The following is a 19,427-nucleotide window of genomic DNA, read 5'->3' on the forward strand; positions in this document are numbered from 1 at the left end:
CTATTTCGTTGTAAAGTTCGTTTTCATAAACCAAAAACCCATTTCTTTTTCCTTTTTTTATATCCAAACAAATATATATTTTGGTGCTAAGATAAGAAATTCATAAATCATTCATTTACTATCATTTTAATCTATTATCAATTTCGTGAAAGCTAAAATTATTGGTTTATTATTATAATTGATTTTACTTATATTTAACTAAACGTATTTGTCTTGATTCTTGGTACGGGATAAGCATATGACTTCACGTCAAATCAAAATCCAATAATTAAGATAATAAATACTAATTAAAGAAATCAAAATGTTTAAATGGCGGAATTGTTATGATGTCGTAGATCATTACCCTATAAGGTCCCATGGATAGCTGTGTTTCAGCTAATGACAATTTGTAACACCCACCTTTTTGTGTTTTGTTTCAGGCTTCGTATGAAAATTTTGGACGATATTTATACTGTATGTAACGATTAACAAAAGTCACCGGAGAAGTATTAAAGTATTAGTTAGTAGTATTAATTCATTATTATATGTTTTTTTTTAAGGTAAAACTTGCCATAGTTAACTGTGGTCATAAATACTACTGATCATATTCATTGGCACTTCATACGTATATAATTTATTTATTTAATTTAAAATGTATTAATTTTTTATAAAACTTGTGATTATGTTGATATAATCAATCGTCTAAACCCAAAAATCTCAAATCCTAAACCATAAGATATCAATCCAATGGCATATTTTCATTTGCTTGCACCCTTTATTTATAAATTCTTATTGCATTACATGTATATATGGTATTTTAAATTTTGTATGAATACACATTGAACGGATAAAATATAACAGGTGACAATTACCCGGCTCATGCTCGACAAAACAAAAAATCACTGAAACAAATCAATGTATTTTACTAACTTTTCACTTGGAACAATAAGGTAAAACCAAGGTTTTGTAACATGTTCAGCAAGTTCTTCGGAATTTTTTTTTCCAGCGGTATAATGCTAAAATATGGGGACGGAGAACAAATCTACAGATTCGGTGAAGGTTGTTAAGACTTTTGAGTGAAAAAGACACTCAACTAAGGAAAAACGGAAGGGGGAAAAAAAGAAAAAGAATTATCTTATCTCACTACAAGAATCTTCATTTATTCCCATAATTTACTTACTCACATCGTATTCTGCCTGAGAATCAACTTTACCGATGCTTGGTACCCTGCCACTCTCACCTGCAGATTGTGAAGGATTAGTACCAGAGTCGATCTTCGAATCAGGCGATCCTCCACCATCACTTTTACAGTTTTCTACGGTTGCATCAGCAGTAGACGGGGTAGCATCCATTTTATCTGGCTCAACTGAAGGGGAAGCGTCTGGCCCAACGCCATCAAGTTGAGCTTCTGATCCGACTGGAAGCTCGCCGTTTGGTAAAGGTGGGCGTTGAGCTGATTCGGATGTACCAACAGAATTTGTAGGAGGTACTTCGACAGAATCAGAACTTTCCCTCCACTCGACCCATTCTGATTGTCTTGAAGGCCCCCTGGATTCAACCTCTTCAAAGTCATGCGATTTACTGAACATATTGTCCACAACTGGTTTTGGTACAAGTGGCTCAGATGTGGCAGTGTCGGCATAATCCTCATCGTCATCTTCATCGACCAAGACCTTATTGTCATCAGCTCCAACCTGACGTGCCTCAATAATGGTGGTTGAGGAAGCAACTGACCCAGTGGAAGGTTCGCTTGCTTTTCTTTCATCATCAAATGCAAACCAATTGGAGTTAGTGAAGAGAGATCCACTGTAACAAGAGAACTATTGAAGCTATAGTCACATGCAGCAAATGGAGGATATAAAAAGCACTGAAAAGGGAGGGGAGCATCAAGGAACGCAAACACTTGAATTTAAGGTATATGAGATAATCAAACAAGTATCATCCACTTGCCTTTCTTGGTCATTTCCCAAACGAAGGGAAGAAATGACAACTTCAGCAGATTCATCATCAAAATACACATCCTACAAAAGATAAAAATCAGGAACTTTCTCACTCAAATGCGTGATGTTATTTAACATGGTTAAAAGACGCATAAACATGCGAAGAGAGTATGAATAGGATGATGATGATGACGTAGAAACTTAGAACTGACGCGAACACAACTGAACTTCACAAAATACAAAGTCATGGCTCTCATTTATTCACTGCATACCTCGTCATCCCGTGCAAGTGAACCACGAGTCTGCACAAGGTAAATATATATATATATATTTCAGAACATGATTGAAACCTACGTCGATGAAAACAAATAACATGGTACATCTTTAATTGTTCACTCCCCTGTTGACCTTCAAAGATTGTTATATAAAAATATTAACCTACCGATCTTCAAAAAAAAGTTAACTATAATCATTCTTGGAAAACTATTATCGGTAAAGTAAGTAAACAACTATGCACTATTTGAGTGTTTGTTCCACAGAGAAGCTAATTTGTTTTTATTTTTACTGAACGAAGCTCAGGTTTAAAAATCAGACCACTGAAATCTAACAGTGCTTAAAAAAAGTACAAAACAAACCTCATCAATATCATTACTATAGATCCCATACTGAAATGCTTGGCTCAAGTTATTTGCCAAAGCTGCAACATCATAATCCTTGTCTTGGTAATCATCATCATCACTATCTCTTGTCCGATCATGTAGTGAGTTCGGTCTCCTGAAAAATATAAAAAGTGCATCCATATAAGAGGGTTAAGCTGTAAAAGAAAGGATTTAGGCACACAGACTGTCCAATAATAATAACTGGAAACAAACCCGTAATGGTCAAAATGATAGGAAAAACACCTACAGCACCTACGACAAAACATGGGTCAAACATAAAATACTTGAATTTTTAACTTCTCTGCCAAGACCTCAATAACCAAAACCATCCACCCATTATACCAATAGCTAGTATACATTTCAGTGAAAATCTTTCTTCTAGCACATTTAACAATTAATTAATAATTGTTGAATACATATGTTCATATGTTGATAATATTCACCTCATTGGCTATGTAGCACGAACACTTATTAAAATATTTTTAAAGTATCGGATATGGATATGGATACGATACACTGATATGCATGTCAGATACTGCAAAATCCGAAGCTTTGACTTTCTGTAGATTTTACCAGTTGGATACGCCTGGACACAGGAGGGTTACGTTTTTCCCATATGTTTTGGTGGAATTGCAAAAAAAAAAAAAAGGTTTTAGAGGTCAAATGGGAAAAAAATTGAACTTTGGGGGGTTCAATCGAAGCTGTGTGGTCAGAAATTGGCGACACATGCCAAATCCAGTGGGCCCCACATGATTTGGGCCAATGAAAACTTGCCACGCTGGCCGCTGCACACAGGGTAGTACCCTGTGTGTAGCATCGACACAACGCTTTGGGGGACTAATTTAAATATAGATGGAATTGATTGGGCTTATTAGAGAGAAAATAAATTGGGCTTCTTCATCTCCACGTCATCAGTCTCCTCTTCTCATCTTGAAGCCGCCCTAGCTCTGTCGCCAATACGAAGCTCGCTAGTCGCTGCTGCGCAAGCTCTACAAATGCTCAGAATAAACTTCACTTTGATTTACCCAGTTCCAAGTCACTCTCCTTTTCTTCTCATTTCCAAATCACTTTCCTAATTTGCAATGGATATTATGAATGATAAATATGGCTTTCTATCTTCACAATTTTTATACTAAATTTATATATTTATATATTCTTTAATAATTGTCTTATCCTAGCCATATTGTGTCTTATGTTTTCGAAATTCGCAGTATCCGTATCATACCCAATTTGATACCCGTACCCATACCTGTACCCGTATTCATGCAGCATAGCTCATTAGGGAGTTTGAATGAAGTTTGTTGCCATATTAGGGATGGTTTTGTAATTGATGTCTATGAATACCATAAGTGTCCAATATCACACTCAACTTTGTCTCCTACATTAATTTCTCCAAGATTCAGCACCTAACAAGGCATCCGATTTACATTCAAATTCAGCGGTTAAGTTTAAACAGGTCAAAGATTGAACCTTTGCCTTAGCCCTATGCACGGGAATCTAGCCTTAATAAAAGGTTATGATTACAATAACTAATAAAAGAACATATAAGTGGGAAACACTATGCATGCATGCATAATGGAGAAAGATGGTACGTTCAGACACATGACACTATTCAAATGCACTCACCCGCATGTCCATTGGAAGACGTTTTCCACAGCATTGCGATTAAGAAGCACACTAGTCTTCCAATCAATCCAATCACTGTTTTCCTGCAAGAAAAAAGAAAAAAAAAAGAAACGAAAATTTCAAGATGTTATCAGTTTACAATGCTACCAGCAAAACACTTTACCACCTCACACAACTGCAATAAAATACAGGCCCAATACAAAAAAATGAAAATTCAACCAACATAAACATTACCCCTAAGTTCAACCAAGTCAAGCATGATGTTTCATGTAGATGGTGGGGAATGAAGGCTGCATGCAGATGATCAGGGTATAACTATGAAAAATAACAACATTGTTGGAAATAGAACACTCGGAAAACCTGTAGAAATGTCTGAATCTCGCTGTTGGTATTCCCTAACTGAACAAGCTTGTTAGCAATACGAGTGAGGTGCCCGATATTCCCTATCCTAGGTGGCGTTCTACCCACAGCCGAGATAGTTGGCTGCACGACACATTCAATAAAATAGATTATAGTAATTTAAATCCCAGGCAAACGAAATTTTAAAAAAAAATAGGTACATTATGTGACAAAATGTCATAAGCAAGAAAGCCCCAAATGAAAAATAAACAAAGCATACCTTGTTTACATCAAGGGTCAGAGTCAAATTCTTCTCTGCTTCAAGGATCTTCCCAACAACATTACAATCGCGAAGAATATGTTCAACATACCGAGGATTCTTGCTCTCCAAGCAAGAGACTACAATGCGTTCTACATAATGATGTAAAAAATTATTGTATGGGTACCTACAACCAAATGAAATGTAATTTAGAGTACTCCGAAGATGTTCACCAAGTTTATAAGAATTTTCAACATCTGAAGTGGGGAGAACTTACTCAAAAAACATTTCAAAAATGTGTTTCACGGCACCTAGGCGGATAAATTCTTTTTCTGCAACCTCACTGGTTACAGCCACTAAGACTGAGATGAACTCAATAATCTGAGAGCCACATCATAGCTCAAGATTAGATTTAGTGCCACGGAGATGATCAATTTTTCTCGCAGATAAAATTCAATTTCAAATGTGAAAAAGTGGGGGATGAGAGAGGGACTGAAGTACTGTGAAGAGCATACAAAATCATCATTGCCTTATGTTAGAAGAGCATTTATAGGGAAACACAACAGTTGTCATTCTCAGATGCATGCATAATATAGAAGAGGAAAATCTCGATAAAATACTGAACAACGGCAGTCAATACACACACGCAAAAAAAAATAAAAAAATCTCACAACAATATAAACACGTCTTCATCCTTTTCTAAATTAAAGATAAAGATACCTTTAAGCGATGTTTTCCTAGAGGCGGCTGCAATTTGCCATATGTAGTTAGCAACACATGGTCATCTTCAGAGGAGACATCCAAAAGTTTGAGCAAATCACCTGACAGATAAACCAGTTAACTGTATGATTGTGACACCACCATTAATATTTGATGGCCACAAAAACGATTGTACCATTTGAAACACATTTGCATGTTCAACAACAGTAAATTTATTCACACATTTTGCTTTGTACATTTAAGTTTGGTTCGCATTTCTTTGATGTTCTTAATCTCTCACCCGTGTTTTTCCTTTTTACATTTCTTTCTCCAAATTAGAAGCACTTTGTCAAAATGGAGTTGTTGGTCAGGAAAATTGTGAAATGTCTTGGTCATCCAACTCAGAGATTTCTCACCCACAATAATAAAACACAATCATATCACTTACATAGTAACAAACCAAAACTCAACGCTGAATAGGAAGCTGGATTGCTCATCCGAAAAAGGAACACTCCTTAATGAGGTCTTCATAGATTTGCCTAACTACTCAATAAACAACAAAGACACATTCTTTTTACGGCAAGTGACCAAGATTGTTCTCCCAAACCTTCAGCTAGTTATCTTCAAAGTAATTAATATTGTGATGCACTTATAACAGCGTTGGAGCATATAATCACAGAATAGAACACTCAAGTAACCAAACCATACCTAGGTTCTCCAGCATGCCTTCAACAGTTTCAGGATCGGCAGCAATTCCAGATCCATGAGTCATTTGATGGTTATACATGTAATACATTCCCGAAGCCAACCTCTTGGGGTCTAACAAAGATATACAGACTGACAACAAGTTAACCAAAACCGATTTTGGTCTTGAGTGCTCCAAGGCATGGTGAAACAATCTTCGAATAAAACTGTGACAGCAGCAAGCTTTCAGACAAGGTAAGACAAGGTGCAAAAGGACTGCAATGGAGAAAAATAGCATAGAAACCTTGGACGGGCAATTTTTGAAGCTAGTCCCTGCGGAGCATATCTAGTTATTGCACAAAGTGTTTCAGCAGCATTAGCATGCACTTCCGGACAGTCCTGCAAGTAAAGATAGCACCCACTAGAGATTAAAAAAAGAAAAGAAAAGAAAAGAAAAGAAAAGGACAATGAAAATGCACAATTCCAATTGCTATGAATAAAGCAAGAAATTGATGAGCTCTAGACAGGTTTGCAGACTTTAAGCCACAAAAAGAAACAAAATCATTTTCACATATCATTCCGGGGGAAACTTATGTTAAGCTCAATAAACAGTTAAGAAAAGGAAATGCAACTTCGATAACAACACTGGCAGCACCTGCAGTTGGCTTCAGAATCTGGTGACCTAAGGTTTGCCCTAACACGGCAAACTCACAAAAGCAACAGCAATCTTAAAAGAACACCATGGTCCAAATCTCTCACTCATAAAAGGCAAAAACATAAAGGCTGTGTCATGGCTTCCAAATCAAACAAACAATTTATGGACAGAACAAAGATGGATTTGAAGCTAAATATCACAACAGAAATGCATATTAACTAAAACAGTGAAACCTTTACGAGATAATGACCAACTCTATCCAATGGAGATGGCACCTAGAGAAAGACCGGTATAGTAACAGATATAATCCTCTCTCTCGAGGGTCTTTGTGAAAGAAGATTGTGGTTAGTAAATATGGTTTACAAGAGAATGGGTGGGATCGGGGACGGAGCCACCCCAAGGGCTCCAGCCATGGATTAAAAAAAAATTGGTTGTTAGTATGGTATCTATTTAAACTACAGCTAAATTTTTTACATAGCCCAATTAGGAGTTGGTCCAGTTCATTAGTAAGCCAACGATTATTGTATTGAGCAGACAGTAGAAACCCTTTTCAAATTTCAACTCCATTTATTTTCTCAATTTGTTCCTTGTTTTTCAATCGGCGTGAAATCATATGGCGATTTTCCGTCCTCTTGAAATCTATCATTAAATGCTTCATTTTATTGTGTTCAATTATCAATTTTGATTTTTGGATAGCTTGGATTTTATAAAGAACATTGTAAAATTATTATTTAAATAAAATATTATTATAAAAATAAAATAAGCATTATTATTAGAAATCTGATTTAAAACTAACGGAAATTATAAAATAGTCAAATTTAAATATGGTGAATTTCAAAAAAAATCGTCACCGACTAAGTTTATTGTTGAAAAATCGTTAATGCTTAGGTTTTTTTGTTTGGATGATTCAATTTTCTATTTGTGGTGAGATATTTTTTGTTGATTAGCGTCAAAAGTAGTATTTTATCATGAGTAACTCAATTAAAATATTCGTTTCACAAAATTTGCGTACCCGTGAGACCGTCTCACGGGAAATTTTGTATTCTTTGGGTTGTCATCAATTTATAGATTTTATATTTGTTCTATCTCATTACTTGTATTGTTCGAGAAAATGCTTCTTATAAATTTTCTCTTTTTTTGCATTTTTTTTCTTTTCGTTGTGCTTTTTGGGACTTAATTGTTTCAGTTGAATGTATGTAACAAGTAAACTATATATTCGTTAATAAGTTAATTTGTTGCACGAGATATAAAGAAAATATTGGTCAACTAACAACGAGATCTCAAACTTCAATGGTCATTCAGCCCAGGGTCGAAAATTTTTTTGGCTACGTCCGTGGGTGGGATGCAAGTTTAGCTAAGAACATGAGGTCTAAAGTCCTTGGAAATTTATTTCGAAGATCAGATTTTGGACGGATAAGTGGTGGGGGATTCTTCCTTTAGGAACTTTATCCATACTTATTCCAGATTTCTCTTGTTCATAATTAGCCCATCTCTTCCTTTTCCCAGCCAGACTCATTTGACAACTCTCAAAATGGTTCTTGGAATTTGTACGAAATCGGGATTTGAGGGATAATGAGGTTTTAGAGTTGAGTGCGTTGTTGGAGTCTTTAGACAAGATGAGTTTGATCGAGGGAGCAGATGATATTAGGAAATGGGTGTGGGGGTTTATCAAGGCTTTCTCAGTAAAATCTTTTTTTTCAATATTTCATTCCGGACAGTATTTCTTCGTATTTTTCTCTATATCTTACTGTTTGGAAAACGCCAATCCCGTCTAAGGTTCGAGTGTTCTCGTGGACTGTTGCGCTTGGAAAACTACCAACTAGTAAGATGTTGCAAAAGAGGTATCCCTCTCGCTCAATGTGCCTGAGTTGGTGTGTTGTGTATAGAAAAAACGTGGAGATTAAGGTTCAGAGTTCTGGAGGATTTGGGCTTGGTATGGGCAACACCTAGATCAGTTTGGAATATATTTGACGCAAATCTTGGATGTTATATGGGCGGGAGGGGTAGAATCTTTTGAGTCATGTTAGTTCGTTGTATTTGATGGATGGTTCGGTTGGAAAGAAGCAGAAGAATTTTCGATAATGGGGAAAAGAATCAGTTGGCGATTGCTAGAACAAGATCAAATTTACGGTTCTCTTTTGAATTTGGAAGACTAAGGAGTTCATGAACTTTTCGGTTTAGATTCGTATAGGGATTGGAGTGTTATGTTATGCTAAGTTGACTCCGGCTTTTATTGCTTTTTGTGTGGACCTCTGGTCCACTTTTGTAGTTATTACCTTTTATATCTTTATGAATATATTTTGCTTCCTATCAAATAATAATAATAATAATAATCCTCTCTCTCCCTAGTAATGCTAACAAAACTAATTTAGAAAGTCCATCCATAACATAACCAACTCACCCTTATTTATTCCCTCCCGTTACAAGCGCAAAATCTCACCCCCTATCCTCATTTCTTGAATCATCTAGATGTAAACTTTTAATGTAGGAGGCTTCGTACTATTTGAGGTGTTTTATATCTCATTGTCTTGGTCCAACCCACTAGACCCTCTCTAAGCCCAAGTCTGTAATTGGATGCATCTAAGGCTGACGGAGAACAAAATAGCAAGGTTATGCAAGATCACACAGCTTTCAGAAACTTACAGATGAACTAAATTTATCCACAATCATTTCCAGCACATTCATAGATTCCAACCATTGAATAGAGTCCGAATAGTTGGTATAAATATGTTCATCAGCACCAATCAAGCGAATTAAAACCTGTTGAACAACCATTCCATTAGGAGTTGTTTCATCAAGCATAACTCAGAGATGAAAGAGATTGCGAACAAGAAACCTCCATTATAGACGTAATTCCAATTAGGTCTACAAGCTTGTTAACGATATTTTGATGAACCTGGCCAAGCATGAGAACATATAAGGTCCTGGATAATTAAAATACCAGGTATAACAAGTAGGCAGTAAGACAAATATAGATTCAATAAACAAATTCACTACCCCAAATACTCAAACAGAACATCAACAAAAACTGTTAGCTTTTCTACCCTTTCATCATTATAATAACAAATCATGGTCCTTCAACCAACAATGCCAAACACGTGATACACCACCCATTACAATGGAGGAGTACAAAAGCAAATGCCTGAATCTAGCGAGATGCCCACATTTTTTTTTTAAGTTTGAATACAAAAAAAATATTCTGTTAACGTCTGGAGACCAAACATTGAGAACATAAAAGTTACAATAGCCAGTAGCCAGACCAGTTGGCTGAAGAAAAATGGATAACTGCCAACTGAAAACTGATATATAGGTGAACTTACTCGAATATAACTCATTAGAGGAGTTGTCTTTCGCAGCAAGAGGCAAACAACAACCTAGCACATACAAGTATGAGAATCAATCACAACAAGATATAATTTGGTGAAGAACATCCAACATACAGTAAACTTAAGCAACGAACTGAGTTATAAGGTCAAAATATATGCCACGCTAGCTTAAACATACACTTCAGAAACATAATTAGTAAGCCAATATAAAAGTATGAATATGCTTTTCCAAGTAAATATGTATTGACTTATTTAAACTATAACTAATCCATCGTTGACATTTTTATCCAATTGTAGATGGAAAGATCTACCATCTAAAATACATGGCCATACAAATATGACTTGAATCAATGAGCAATCAAGCCAACAAATGCGCAGCAATGGTCTTGTTCAGGAGACCAAAAACCACTGTTTCTGTTTTTGTTTCCCAAACAAGAGAAACGAGTAAATTGTCCTCTTTATGTGCAACTGCCCCTCTGTTGCTGTTTCTGCACTGTTTCTGCTTATTGTTTGACTAACAAAAACATTTTTTTTACCCTTTCTTGACGAATATCTCTCCCTTTTTACCATTTTGCCTGTATTCTATATCTGTCATCATTATTCATTAACTTTTATTGTTATTTTTGTGAACTACGAAATTATTTTTAATGTAAATATAATTTTTTGAATGCCTATAACTGCATATTCTTAATTTTATTATTTTATTTAATTATATTTATGTTTTCAAGTGATTAATAAAAATTATACATTATTAATTTTTAATTGCAATTCATTTCAAAAAAAAAATTTAATTGCAATATGAATTATTTTTTATTAATTAAAAATGCATTAAAAAAAAGAAGCATTAAAAATGCCTAACAATAGTCATCTCAGTAATTTCGATAACAAATTTTCTCAAACTGACATTTGTTTCTGTTCAGAAGTAACTTTAACTCCCAAACAAGCATCTATTTATCTGTTCATACGGAAAAACCAAAAAAAAAAAGCTCATACTATTATGAGTGCAATTGTGCAAACAAAAATCATAAACAAGACAGCAAAAACATCACCACTACCAGAAGGACCTGATATCAATCATACATACTTATGAACAAATCAAAATTGCAAGAACCAATATGCGTCATCTAGAATTAAGTTATTTTAAACAACAAAGGAAAAAGAGCCACTACAAGTCTCCAACGAGCAGTCAATTAGAAATAAAATTAATAAATAGATTCAACTCATAACAATGTTAATACAAAAAATGATAATTATTGGTAAAATAGAAGTGTTTTATACGGATTATACCAATACACCAACACTTTCCATTTGACCTCTTTAATAAGCTTGGAATAATAGAATAGTAGACACGACGCCAAAGCAAATCACAATTCTTACCAAGAAAGCAACATACCTTGCTGAAATAACCAGCCAATAATGTACTATGGGAGCGGTCATGATCCAAGAAAGAGAACAGCAGGTCCATCAACTGTCAACCAAAAAGTAAAGCTAACAATAGAAATTCAAAATTAAGTGATCAGAAAATTGTATAGTTTTTACAACTTCATACCTCTTCATCCTCTACCAAAGCTTTGAGCATTATATCAACTTCACACGTAAAAATCTCACAAGAAATGAAAGGAAGCCTACAAGAACAAATGAGAAAGGTCATTCGTCAAACTTCTAGAATGAAACACACATCCATTATGTTCAAATTATATCACTAGGAACTGGCACTGTATGACACCTCGATACTTCTACTACTCACACTCACTTGAATGTTCGCTCTTTCTCAGCTTCCTCTGGTGCATCTTCCACAATGTACTGGAGGAGTTGCTTAATTTGAGCTCGTTCCCGCAAACTGTGAGAAAGTTTGACATGAATATTTATTTTTATGCAATGTCAAAAACAACCAAGTACTTGGCCTCTCAAAATCTAAGATAGTGACCTTGTTCACTTGTGCTCTCAATTCAACTAAAAGAAATTTTGACAAAAAAATTTACTACCGACTAATCTTTTTGTTTACAAAATTTTCAAAGAAAATTATCATCTCACACTTCTAATTTACTATTCTAAATTCTAAACATAATTATGATATCATCACAAAATGTTCTCTTTGCAAACTAAACAGATAATATATTTCATCTTTCCAATCCATCGTAGCGCATGGGCACATCGAATCAATTTTCAAATTCATATGCAAACAAAAATTCAAAAATATTTTGAAAAATGCTACGGTTTTAAAATTCTTTAGTTGAAAACACAATAAAACGCCACCTCACGATTACATAGTTTACACTACTCTAGACCTTATATATTTTCGGCTTCAAAGAGTCAGGCAACGAAGTTCCAACATGTTTAAACAATCAATTTTTCTACAAGTTGGAAGGAAAGAAATTTGATCTCAAATAGCATCAGGCAGTTAGTTGATCTCTACGATCATTTGGACATGACTGACACCTTGCATTATTGCGAGGCATCAAGCAGTTGACGATGAGAGCTCATGCATTTTAATCATATCTAGAAGCCAGAAAAAAACTCGAAGTTCATTTTGACAGCACCGTATGCATGTTTCATCAACTAGCAAACCACAAAATTAATAGTTAGCTGTCGCAATTAAGCATATATATCAAAAACCAACAAGGTCCGTGCCAACTCAAGGCTGGCCTTTGTGCCTCAAACTCAGCCAAAGCTCGTCCCTTAGAGAAAGTGCACACTTTAACTTGTAAAGCCCAACCTCGATGCACTTTAAATGTTTACGAAGCCTCTTATGCGTGCCCAAATGCCATGGAAGTAAAATCAAGGTGAAATGCAACATGATATTTATTCAAATTTGCTCATATACAAATGACTATTATATGTATTGAAACTTTCTTGAGGTATTAAAATCTTATCCAAATTATTCCTTAGGATGCTTCACTTTGCGAAGGCACATGCCTTGCCTTGCACCTAGCTTCTACAATATTCACGTGCCTTAGTGTGCATTGGGATTCTCATAATTGTGCAACAAAGCATGGATATACTATAAAATGAAGATTAAATATTTTTTTTAGATCTCGATTCATTTTTGTATGCCGAGTGAACGAGAGCTTACAAATTGATAAGACGGCCATTAAGAGCTTTGCATTCTTGAATTATTTCATCCTCATCCAATAACTCCTCCAATGTAAAGTTTTCTTTGTCCAAAATGGTTTCCACCTGAAATTCACATTTCCAATAAAAGACATGCATTCATACAAACAAGCTTGTTCTCTTGATTCTCAATATAGTGCAACTCAAAATTAGTTATATTGTTTCACAAATACATAATGTGTCAATCATTAGAAAAGAGAAGGGTTTGAGTTGCTCTACGATGAATGAACACTAAATGGATTCTGAAGACCAGGAACGAAGGTAAACCAAATTCAAAGTTTCGCAAAAACTAAAGCATCCCTTACGCCATATAAGGGAATATGAATACCCAGTAGAATGAATTTATTATTGAATATGCAGCCACCTAAATACGAATCATCTGAATGATTCAGATTAACGCATCACAACCTGTTCAAATAGTAACCTTTCATGTTTAAGAATAGATGGTTTTAATAATGCGACGAGAGGAGCCAAGTATCTTCGGTACTGAATTACTGCCTGTCATGCTATAACCAGGCAATAATAAAATTGCCCCCGGTAAATGCAGCAAAAGTCCATTCCACTAACAAAACCTTTCCTGTCTGCCTCGATCATAAAGAGTCTCGCAGCATTGGAAAGAATATCAATTCAATGTTTTTCCAAGAACCACACTCCCCGTTCTTTCACCACCCATGAGAATTCAAGAAATTGTTTCCAAGAATACAAATACAAATACTAGCAAGAAATTCCATCAAAGAGAGAGTTGATGGGCACTTACTGGAGATGCAGCGGAAAGACCAGACATATGCCAAAACATGGTGAAAATTGATGATCGAAGTGCAGACACGGACTCAGATCTGTCGACCCAAAAACCCTAATACATACACCCAGGCACTCGCGGAGAACTCTGGGCAACAATCTCCACTCAATAAATCATCTAAAACTCGACCTGGAAATCAATCAATCAAGAAAAAAAATGAAACCCTAAAGATTCCAAATGCAGGGACCGGCAGCAATGGATCGTGTGCTTGGTGAAGATGATGATGATGAAATAATAAATACGTGAATCAGCAGTATATATACGGTACGAGTGCATCCAAAGGAAATTTGATGTATAGAAATGGGAAACTCCGTTGATGATTAGATTATATGTCATGGTGACGAACAATAATATTGCTGCCTTGTTATTAAATTCCTTTGTATGACATAAAATAAATAAATAAATATTAATGTAGACACTTGTATATGACACGTTGCTTCCGCAAAGTCTGGAGTATCAATGGATCCTTGTATGTTCCCGGTGGAGATCTTCAGTGGGTTGTTCCTACGTCACAAAACAAAATCAGAGGAGCCGGGAGGGTTCCCGGCGAAGGCACTCCGACGCTCAAATCAGTTATTACTCAAAGAATAATAATCGAGAGTAGAGCAATATAGTGCTAAAGAAAGTGTGTACCTTAATAATGAGGTGACTTGAGCTATTTATAGATATTTTGGAGAGTTTCACGGGCTTGAGCCTCTTATGGGCTTTTGTAGAATTCAGGGTCTGCTTGAATTAAATATATATAATATTTAAATAAGCTTGGGCCTGAAAAATATTTGGAGTGGACCTTCATGATTGGGCTCAGGCCCAGTTGAATTTTTAGGTGTAACCTATCATAGGCCCCCCACTCTCGGGCATGTCGCGTGTGTGGAGAGGTCCGAGAGTAGAATTTTTACCGGAGTATTGTTTGCCACTGCGAAAATTACGGGGATCGACCTGCCCGGTCAGGTCGCGGGGATCGACCGTAGGACTATGATGCAATGGAATTAAAATCTTGGCAGAATAATAATTACACCATGTAATTGGATAGGATCAAAATCCTACTAGAATATTAATTGTAAAATCCCAGTAAAACTTTATCAACTACTGTCATTATAAATTCAACACCGAGGTATGTTTTTACCACAATTTTCTAACTCAATTGGATTTTTGAATTTATTTGCAGTATTCACGTGCTCGTGTTCCAAACACTTGTAAAAAATAAATAACCATACAATGGCAGGTACCGACATCACGTGCCCCCTCTTTTTAGTCAACTTTTTATTATTCTCTCTCCTCTCCCTTTTGTTTTTTTTTTTATTGCCTTCCAGCTTTGTTCATTCGTGAGATTGTTTGTTCCTTGTTTGCTTCCCAACCGTGTATACGCATCTATGTTACAAATATGTGTGTATGATATGTGTATACGTGTAAATCAATATCTATCTATCAATCCTTCCACCATCTCCAAGGAACGTCGACCGACTATCGGAGGAGAAGCGGCCTCGGTGGTAAAAAAGGAAGCAAGATCATCGGCAGATCGTGTGATGAAGCAAACGGTTGAAGAATATCGTGAGAGGGAAGAGGCGACACGCAGCCGTTCTGAAGGGGAGGAGATTCAGCGACGAACTGTTCCATCGGAGGAAGAAATGCCACGAGCCGATCCATTCCAGGAGAGGAGGAGATGCAGCAGGCCGATCGGTTCCAGGAGAGGAGGAGATGTCGCGAGCCGATCCATTCCAGGAGAGGAGGAGATGCAGCAGGCCAATCGGTTCCAGGAGATGAGGAGATGCTGCGAGCCGATCCATTCCAGGAGAGGAGGAGATGCATCAGGCCGATCGAGGGAAGAAAGAAAACGGCAGCGGCTGACCTGACCATCATGGCATGGCGACGATGAGGCGTCGATATATCGGCGAAATCCTTGGGCCGTGTGAAAGATTGATAGATATATGAAAATACACGCATGTGCATATACACATATATATTATTATGTTCGGTTTCGTGTGTTCTTTTATTTTTATATATATTTTTTATATCTTTAGTCAAATATTTGAAATATTATGACTTGATTAATTGTTTGCGTGAAAGTTGTAGGAGTATGAAGTATATATATATTTTTAAAATATATATACTTTTGCAGGACGCTCGCTTCGGGGCAAGGTATTATCCTTGTTGAGGGCGAATCGGAGTAAAAATTTATCTCCTCGCATGGAGTATAGTGACTTATATGTTCCTTTGTCGCGCGATCCGGAGAGTCCGACTCCCTTAAAAATTGTTAGTGACCCTGATTATTGGGAAAATAATAGATCCGAAGATTCGTCGGATGGGGTGGATGAATGTGTATTGGGTAATTCGGATATTATAAGCCCGTGTGAGAAATTTGATCTATTGTCAAGATATATCATGAAGATTCCTACCAAAGAGGATTCTTGTCAGAACCCACCCGCGGGTTATTTCATCGTTTATTTGGAATATTTTAATTATGGGTTTTTGCTCCCTCCCAATGCCACTTTGATAGAAATCGTGTGTAGGCTTGGTGTGAGTTTTAGTCAGTTGACCCCAGGGGCTATCCTTGTATTTTCATGTTTTTTCCATAGAATGAGCGAAATTCAATTGATTCCGACAGCGGAGCTATTTTTTGCGCTTTTCGTGGTGCGTCGTTCCATGCCCGACTCTTATATTTATTTTCAACCTCGTGTGAACTGTAAATTTTTATCCCGTTTTTCGTCTCCAAGGAGTGCGTGGAGATCGGAGTTTTTTTTATGTTTGGGATTATAGTGGGGAGGTTCCCACGAGTTGGAGTCCGGGGCCTAGAAAAATCATACTTGGTAAAATTCATCGCACTTTGCAGCTTGACTATCGATCCTTAGGTCTCTTTAACGAAATAGTCAATCCTAGGAGTTTGGTTTCCATTGGTAATTCTTTGATAATTGCGTCTGCTTGGGATTCTCCTATTCGTGTTAATTTAAAATTTATTAAATTCATTTATTGATCATTCTCTCTTTTCTCTTTGTGCTTGTTTGTAGGTGACAAAATAAGTTTGGCGGAGGTTCGCGCTTGCATAGAGAAAAACGAGAAGACTTCGTCAAAGATGTCGAGAAAAGAGTCACCAATGGATCGAGGTAATCATAATTCCCAAGGGATTCCAAGGAGGAGGAATTCTCCTGGGCCTTCCGACCGTGTCAATCGTTCTGGTCCTCCATCTAGAAATATTGATGCTCGTGACCGAAGGAATGGTTGTAGAAGAAATGATGCTGACCGTGATACCCGTATTAGGGCGAGTGATAATGGTAGAATAAATCCAAAAATAAGACGTGATGATGAACGAACAGTTCCTCCCGCCACTCGTGAAGGTCGCCACTTGTTCTTGGAGGGAGTGAACCAAAATAATAAAGCTGGATCTTTTTGGGATTTGAAAGATCCGGAGATTGGTTGGAGAACGGGAGCGGACTTGATTGGAGATCATGATAGGTTGCATCTACTGCCTCAACCTGCCGAAGTGTTAACTCGGTCTCTTGCTTCGTCCGCCTTCCAGGTATATTATTATATTTTTGTTACTTGGCATGATTTTTACGTAGTAAATAATATTCTTTATTTATGGGTGTTTGCATATTTTATCGCTTGCCCATACTTTTAAATTTCGAGAAGAGAGGTCTCAAAATTCCGGGAAAAAATTTGATGAGGAGCTGGCGTCATTAAGGGGTGAGTGCAAAAGACTCGGCGAGGAAGGTGCTAAAGCCCGAGATGATTTTCTCAAGTCGCAAAAGGAGCTTGAAGAGAAATCCAAAAAGTATGATGCAATGTGTAAGGATATGGAGCTACTTAGGGGAAAATATTCCCATGAATCGGAGACTGGTGAAAATTTTCTCAATTCGTCAATAGGCAAGAATCTCTTGCGAAGTACCGGAGAAAAAGCAATTGAAGGCTATCGAGCATCCACAGCTTTTAGAGATGAAGTGATTCAGCGGGCGATTGTTATTCATGACGAAGTTGTCGTGGATTGTCGCAAAGAACTACGGAATACTCAACTAGTTCCGGAGGAAATTATTATGATGATTCACCCTAAAATTCCGGAGCCTAGGACTGCAGGAGTTGAGGATGACTCGGATCCTCCTTTAGGAGATTTATTGGGAGGTCTGGGTGATGAGGAGATGATCGAAGCTTTGCGTTCGAATTTTTAGCTTATACAATCAATAATGACGGTGTGTGTCGAAGCTACATGGAGACTACCCGTTGGAGCCGTGGGGCAGTTTAGTTTTATTATTTCTTGCCACTTTTGGGCAATTTTTTTTGTAACAAAGTCAAAGTTCTAGACTTTGTTTGTTCTTTTTGTCGATTATCATATCTCTTTTGCATCTTGAATTTGCTATTGCATACTTGTTTGATGAATAAAATAATATCGTCTTAATATTGGAGTACTTGGGAAGGGATCAATTTCCCAAGATTTTGTCTCATGGGGAATTCCTAAACCCACTTGGTGCGTGGTGAGGTATCCCGGGACTTATAATATTATTATGTCGTCCTGACCTCTTACAGCATCATAAGTTCAAATGTCCCATGGGGCTGGCCAAGCCTCTTATTGTTGGGAATTTTTTATGATTGCTAGGGTCTATGACGTTTATGTCTTAAGTAAGCATTAGTATAGGAGAGGAGATATGATATGCTTTCGACAAAGTAATCTGCTTGTATAAAAAAATACTCAAATTAGTTGAAAACTACATAACAAAATTGTAATAGCAAAACATAAAGAAAATATGCTAATAACAAAAAATATAGCCTAATATTGGAGAGAGTTGCAGTTTATGCATAGAACTTCTTTAGGTTGGCCACGTTCCAAGGTCTGGGAAGTATTCTGCCATCTGAATGTTGGAGGCGATATGTTTCCATCTTCACAATCTCAATTACTTTGTACGGGCCTTCCCATTTTGGGTCCAATTTACCCACAGACTTCAAGATGTCAGATTTTCTCAAAACCAAGTCTCCTACTTGAAAAGACTTTGGCTTGACTCTATCATTGTATGCTTTAGTCATACAAGCTCGATATCTCTCGGCTCGTGTCGAAGCTTCATCTCTGAGTTCATCCACCAAGTCCAATGAAATTCGGAGGGCTTGGTCATTTTCAAATGAAGTGTATTGTTTCACTCGCCATGATTGTTCTCCAATTTCGGCAGGAGCCACAGCTTCCGCTCCGTAGGCCAGATTGAAAGGAGATTCTCCAGTTGAAGAGCGTGGAGTGGTTCGATATGCCCATAGAACACTTGGCAACTCATCTACCCATTTCCCTTTGGCATTTCCTAGGCGTGTTTTGAGGTGCTGTAGAATGGTCCGGTTGGTGACCTCGGTTTTCCCATTCGCTTGAAGATTCCCAACAGAAG

General features: G+C 36.8%; 1 protein-coding gene across 2 annotated transcripts; it reads right to left on the reverse strand.

The window, feature by feature from the left end:
• Positions 1–882: 882 nt before the first annotated feature.
• On the reverse strand, positions 883–14,393 carry LOC140870775 (uncharacterized). Of its 2 annotated transcripts, XM_073273166.1 has the most exons (19): positions 14,035–14,393; positions 13,240–13,343; positions 11,920–12,006; positions 11,716–11,791; positions 11,560–11,634; positions 10,161–10,214; positions 9,677–9,736; positions 9,484–9,600; positions 6,490–6,584; positions 6,210–6,412; positions 5,523–5,623; positions 5,080–5,183; positions 4,824–4,989; positions 4,565–4,687; positions 4,205–4,287; positions 2,555–2,693; positions 2,192–2,221; positions 1,930–2,000; positions 883–1,785 (listed from the first exon to the last, which is right to left on the reverse strand). In XM_073273166.1, exons 1-19 carry the CDS (start codon positions 14,071–14,073, stop codon positions 1,152–1,154), a joined length of 2,361 nt encoding a protein of 786 aa, XP_073129267.1. In that variant the 5' UTR covers positions 14,074–14,393; the 3' UTR covers positions 883–1,151. The 2 variants fall into 2 exon arrangements, with proteins under 2 accessions (XP_073129267.1, XP_073129268.1); XM_073273167.1 differs by lacking the exon at positions 2,192–2,221.
• Between the last annotated feature and the right edge of the window lie 5,034 nt (positions 14,394–19,427).

The sequence above is a fragment of the Henckelia pumila genome, unplaced genomic scaffold (assembly GCF_033568475.1).
Source record: "Henckelia pumila isolate YLH828 unplaced genomic scaffold, ASM3356847v2 CTG_254, whole genome shotgun sequence".
NCBI lineage: Eukaryota > Viridiplantae > Streptophyta > Magnoliopsida > Lamiales > Gesneriaceae > Henckelia > Henckelia pumila.

Coding starts and splice junctions, on each gene's coding strand:
- LOC140870775 (XM_073273166.1), bottom strand. CDS start 14,073: ATGTTTTGGCATATGTCTGGTCTTTCCGCTGCATCTCCA. Junction 13,344..14,034: donor GTCTTTCCGCTGCATCTCCA/GTAAGTGCCCAT, acceptor TGTGAATTTCAG/GTGGAAACCATTTTGGACAA. Junction 2,694..4,204: donor GTCTTCCAATGGACATGCGG/GTGAGTGCATTT, acceptor TATATTTTTCAG/GAGACCGAACTCACTACATG.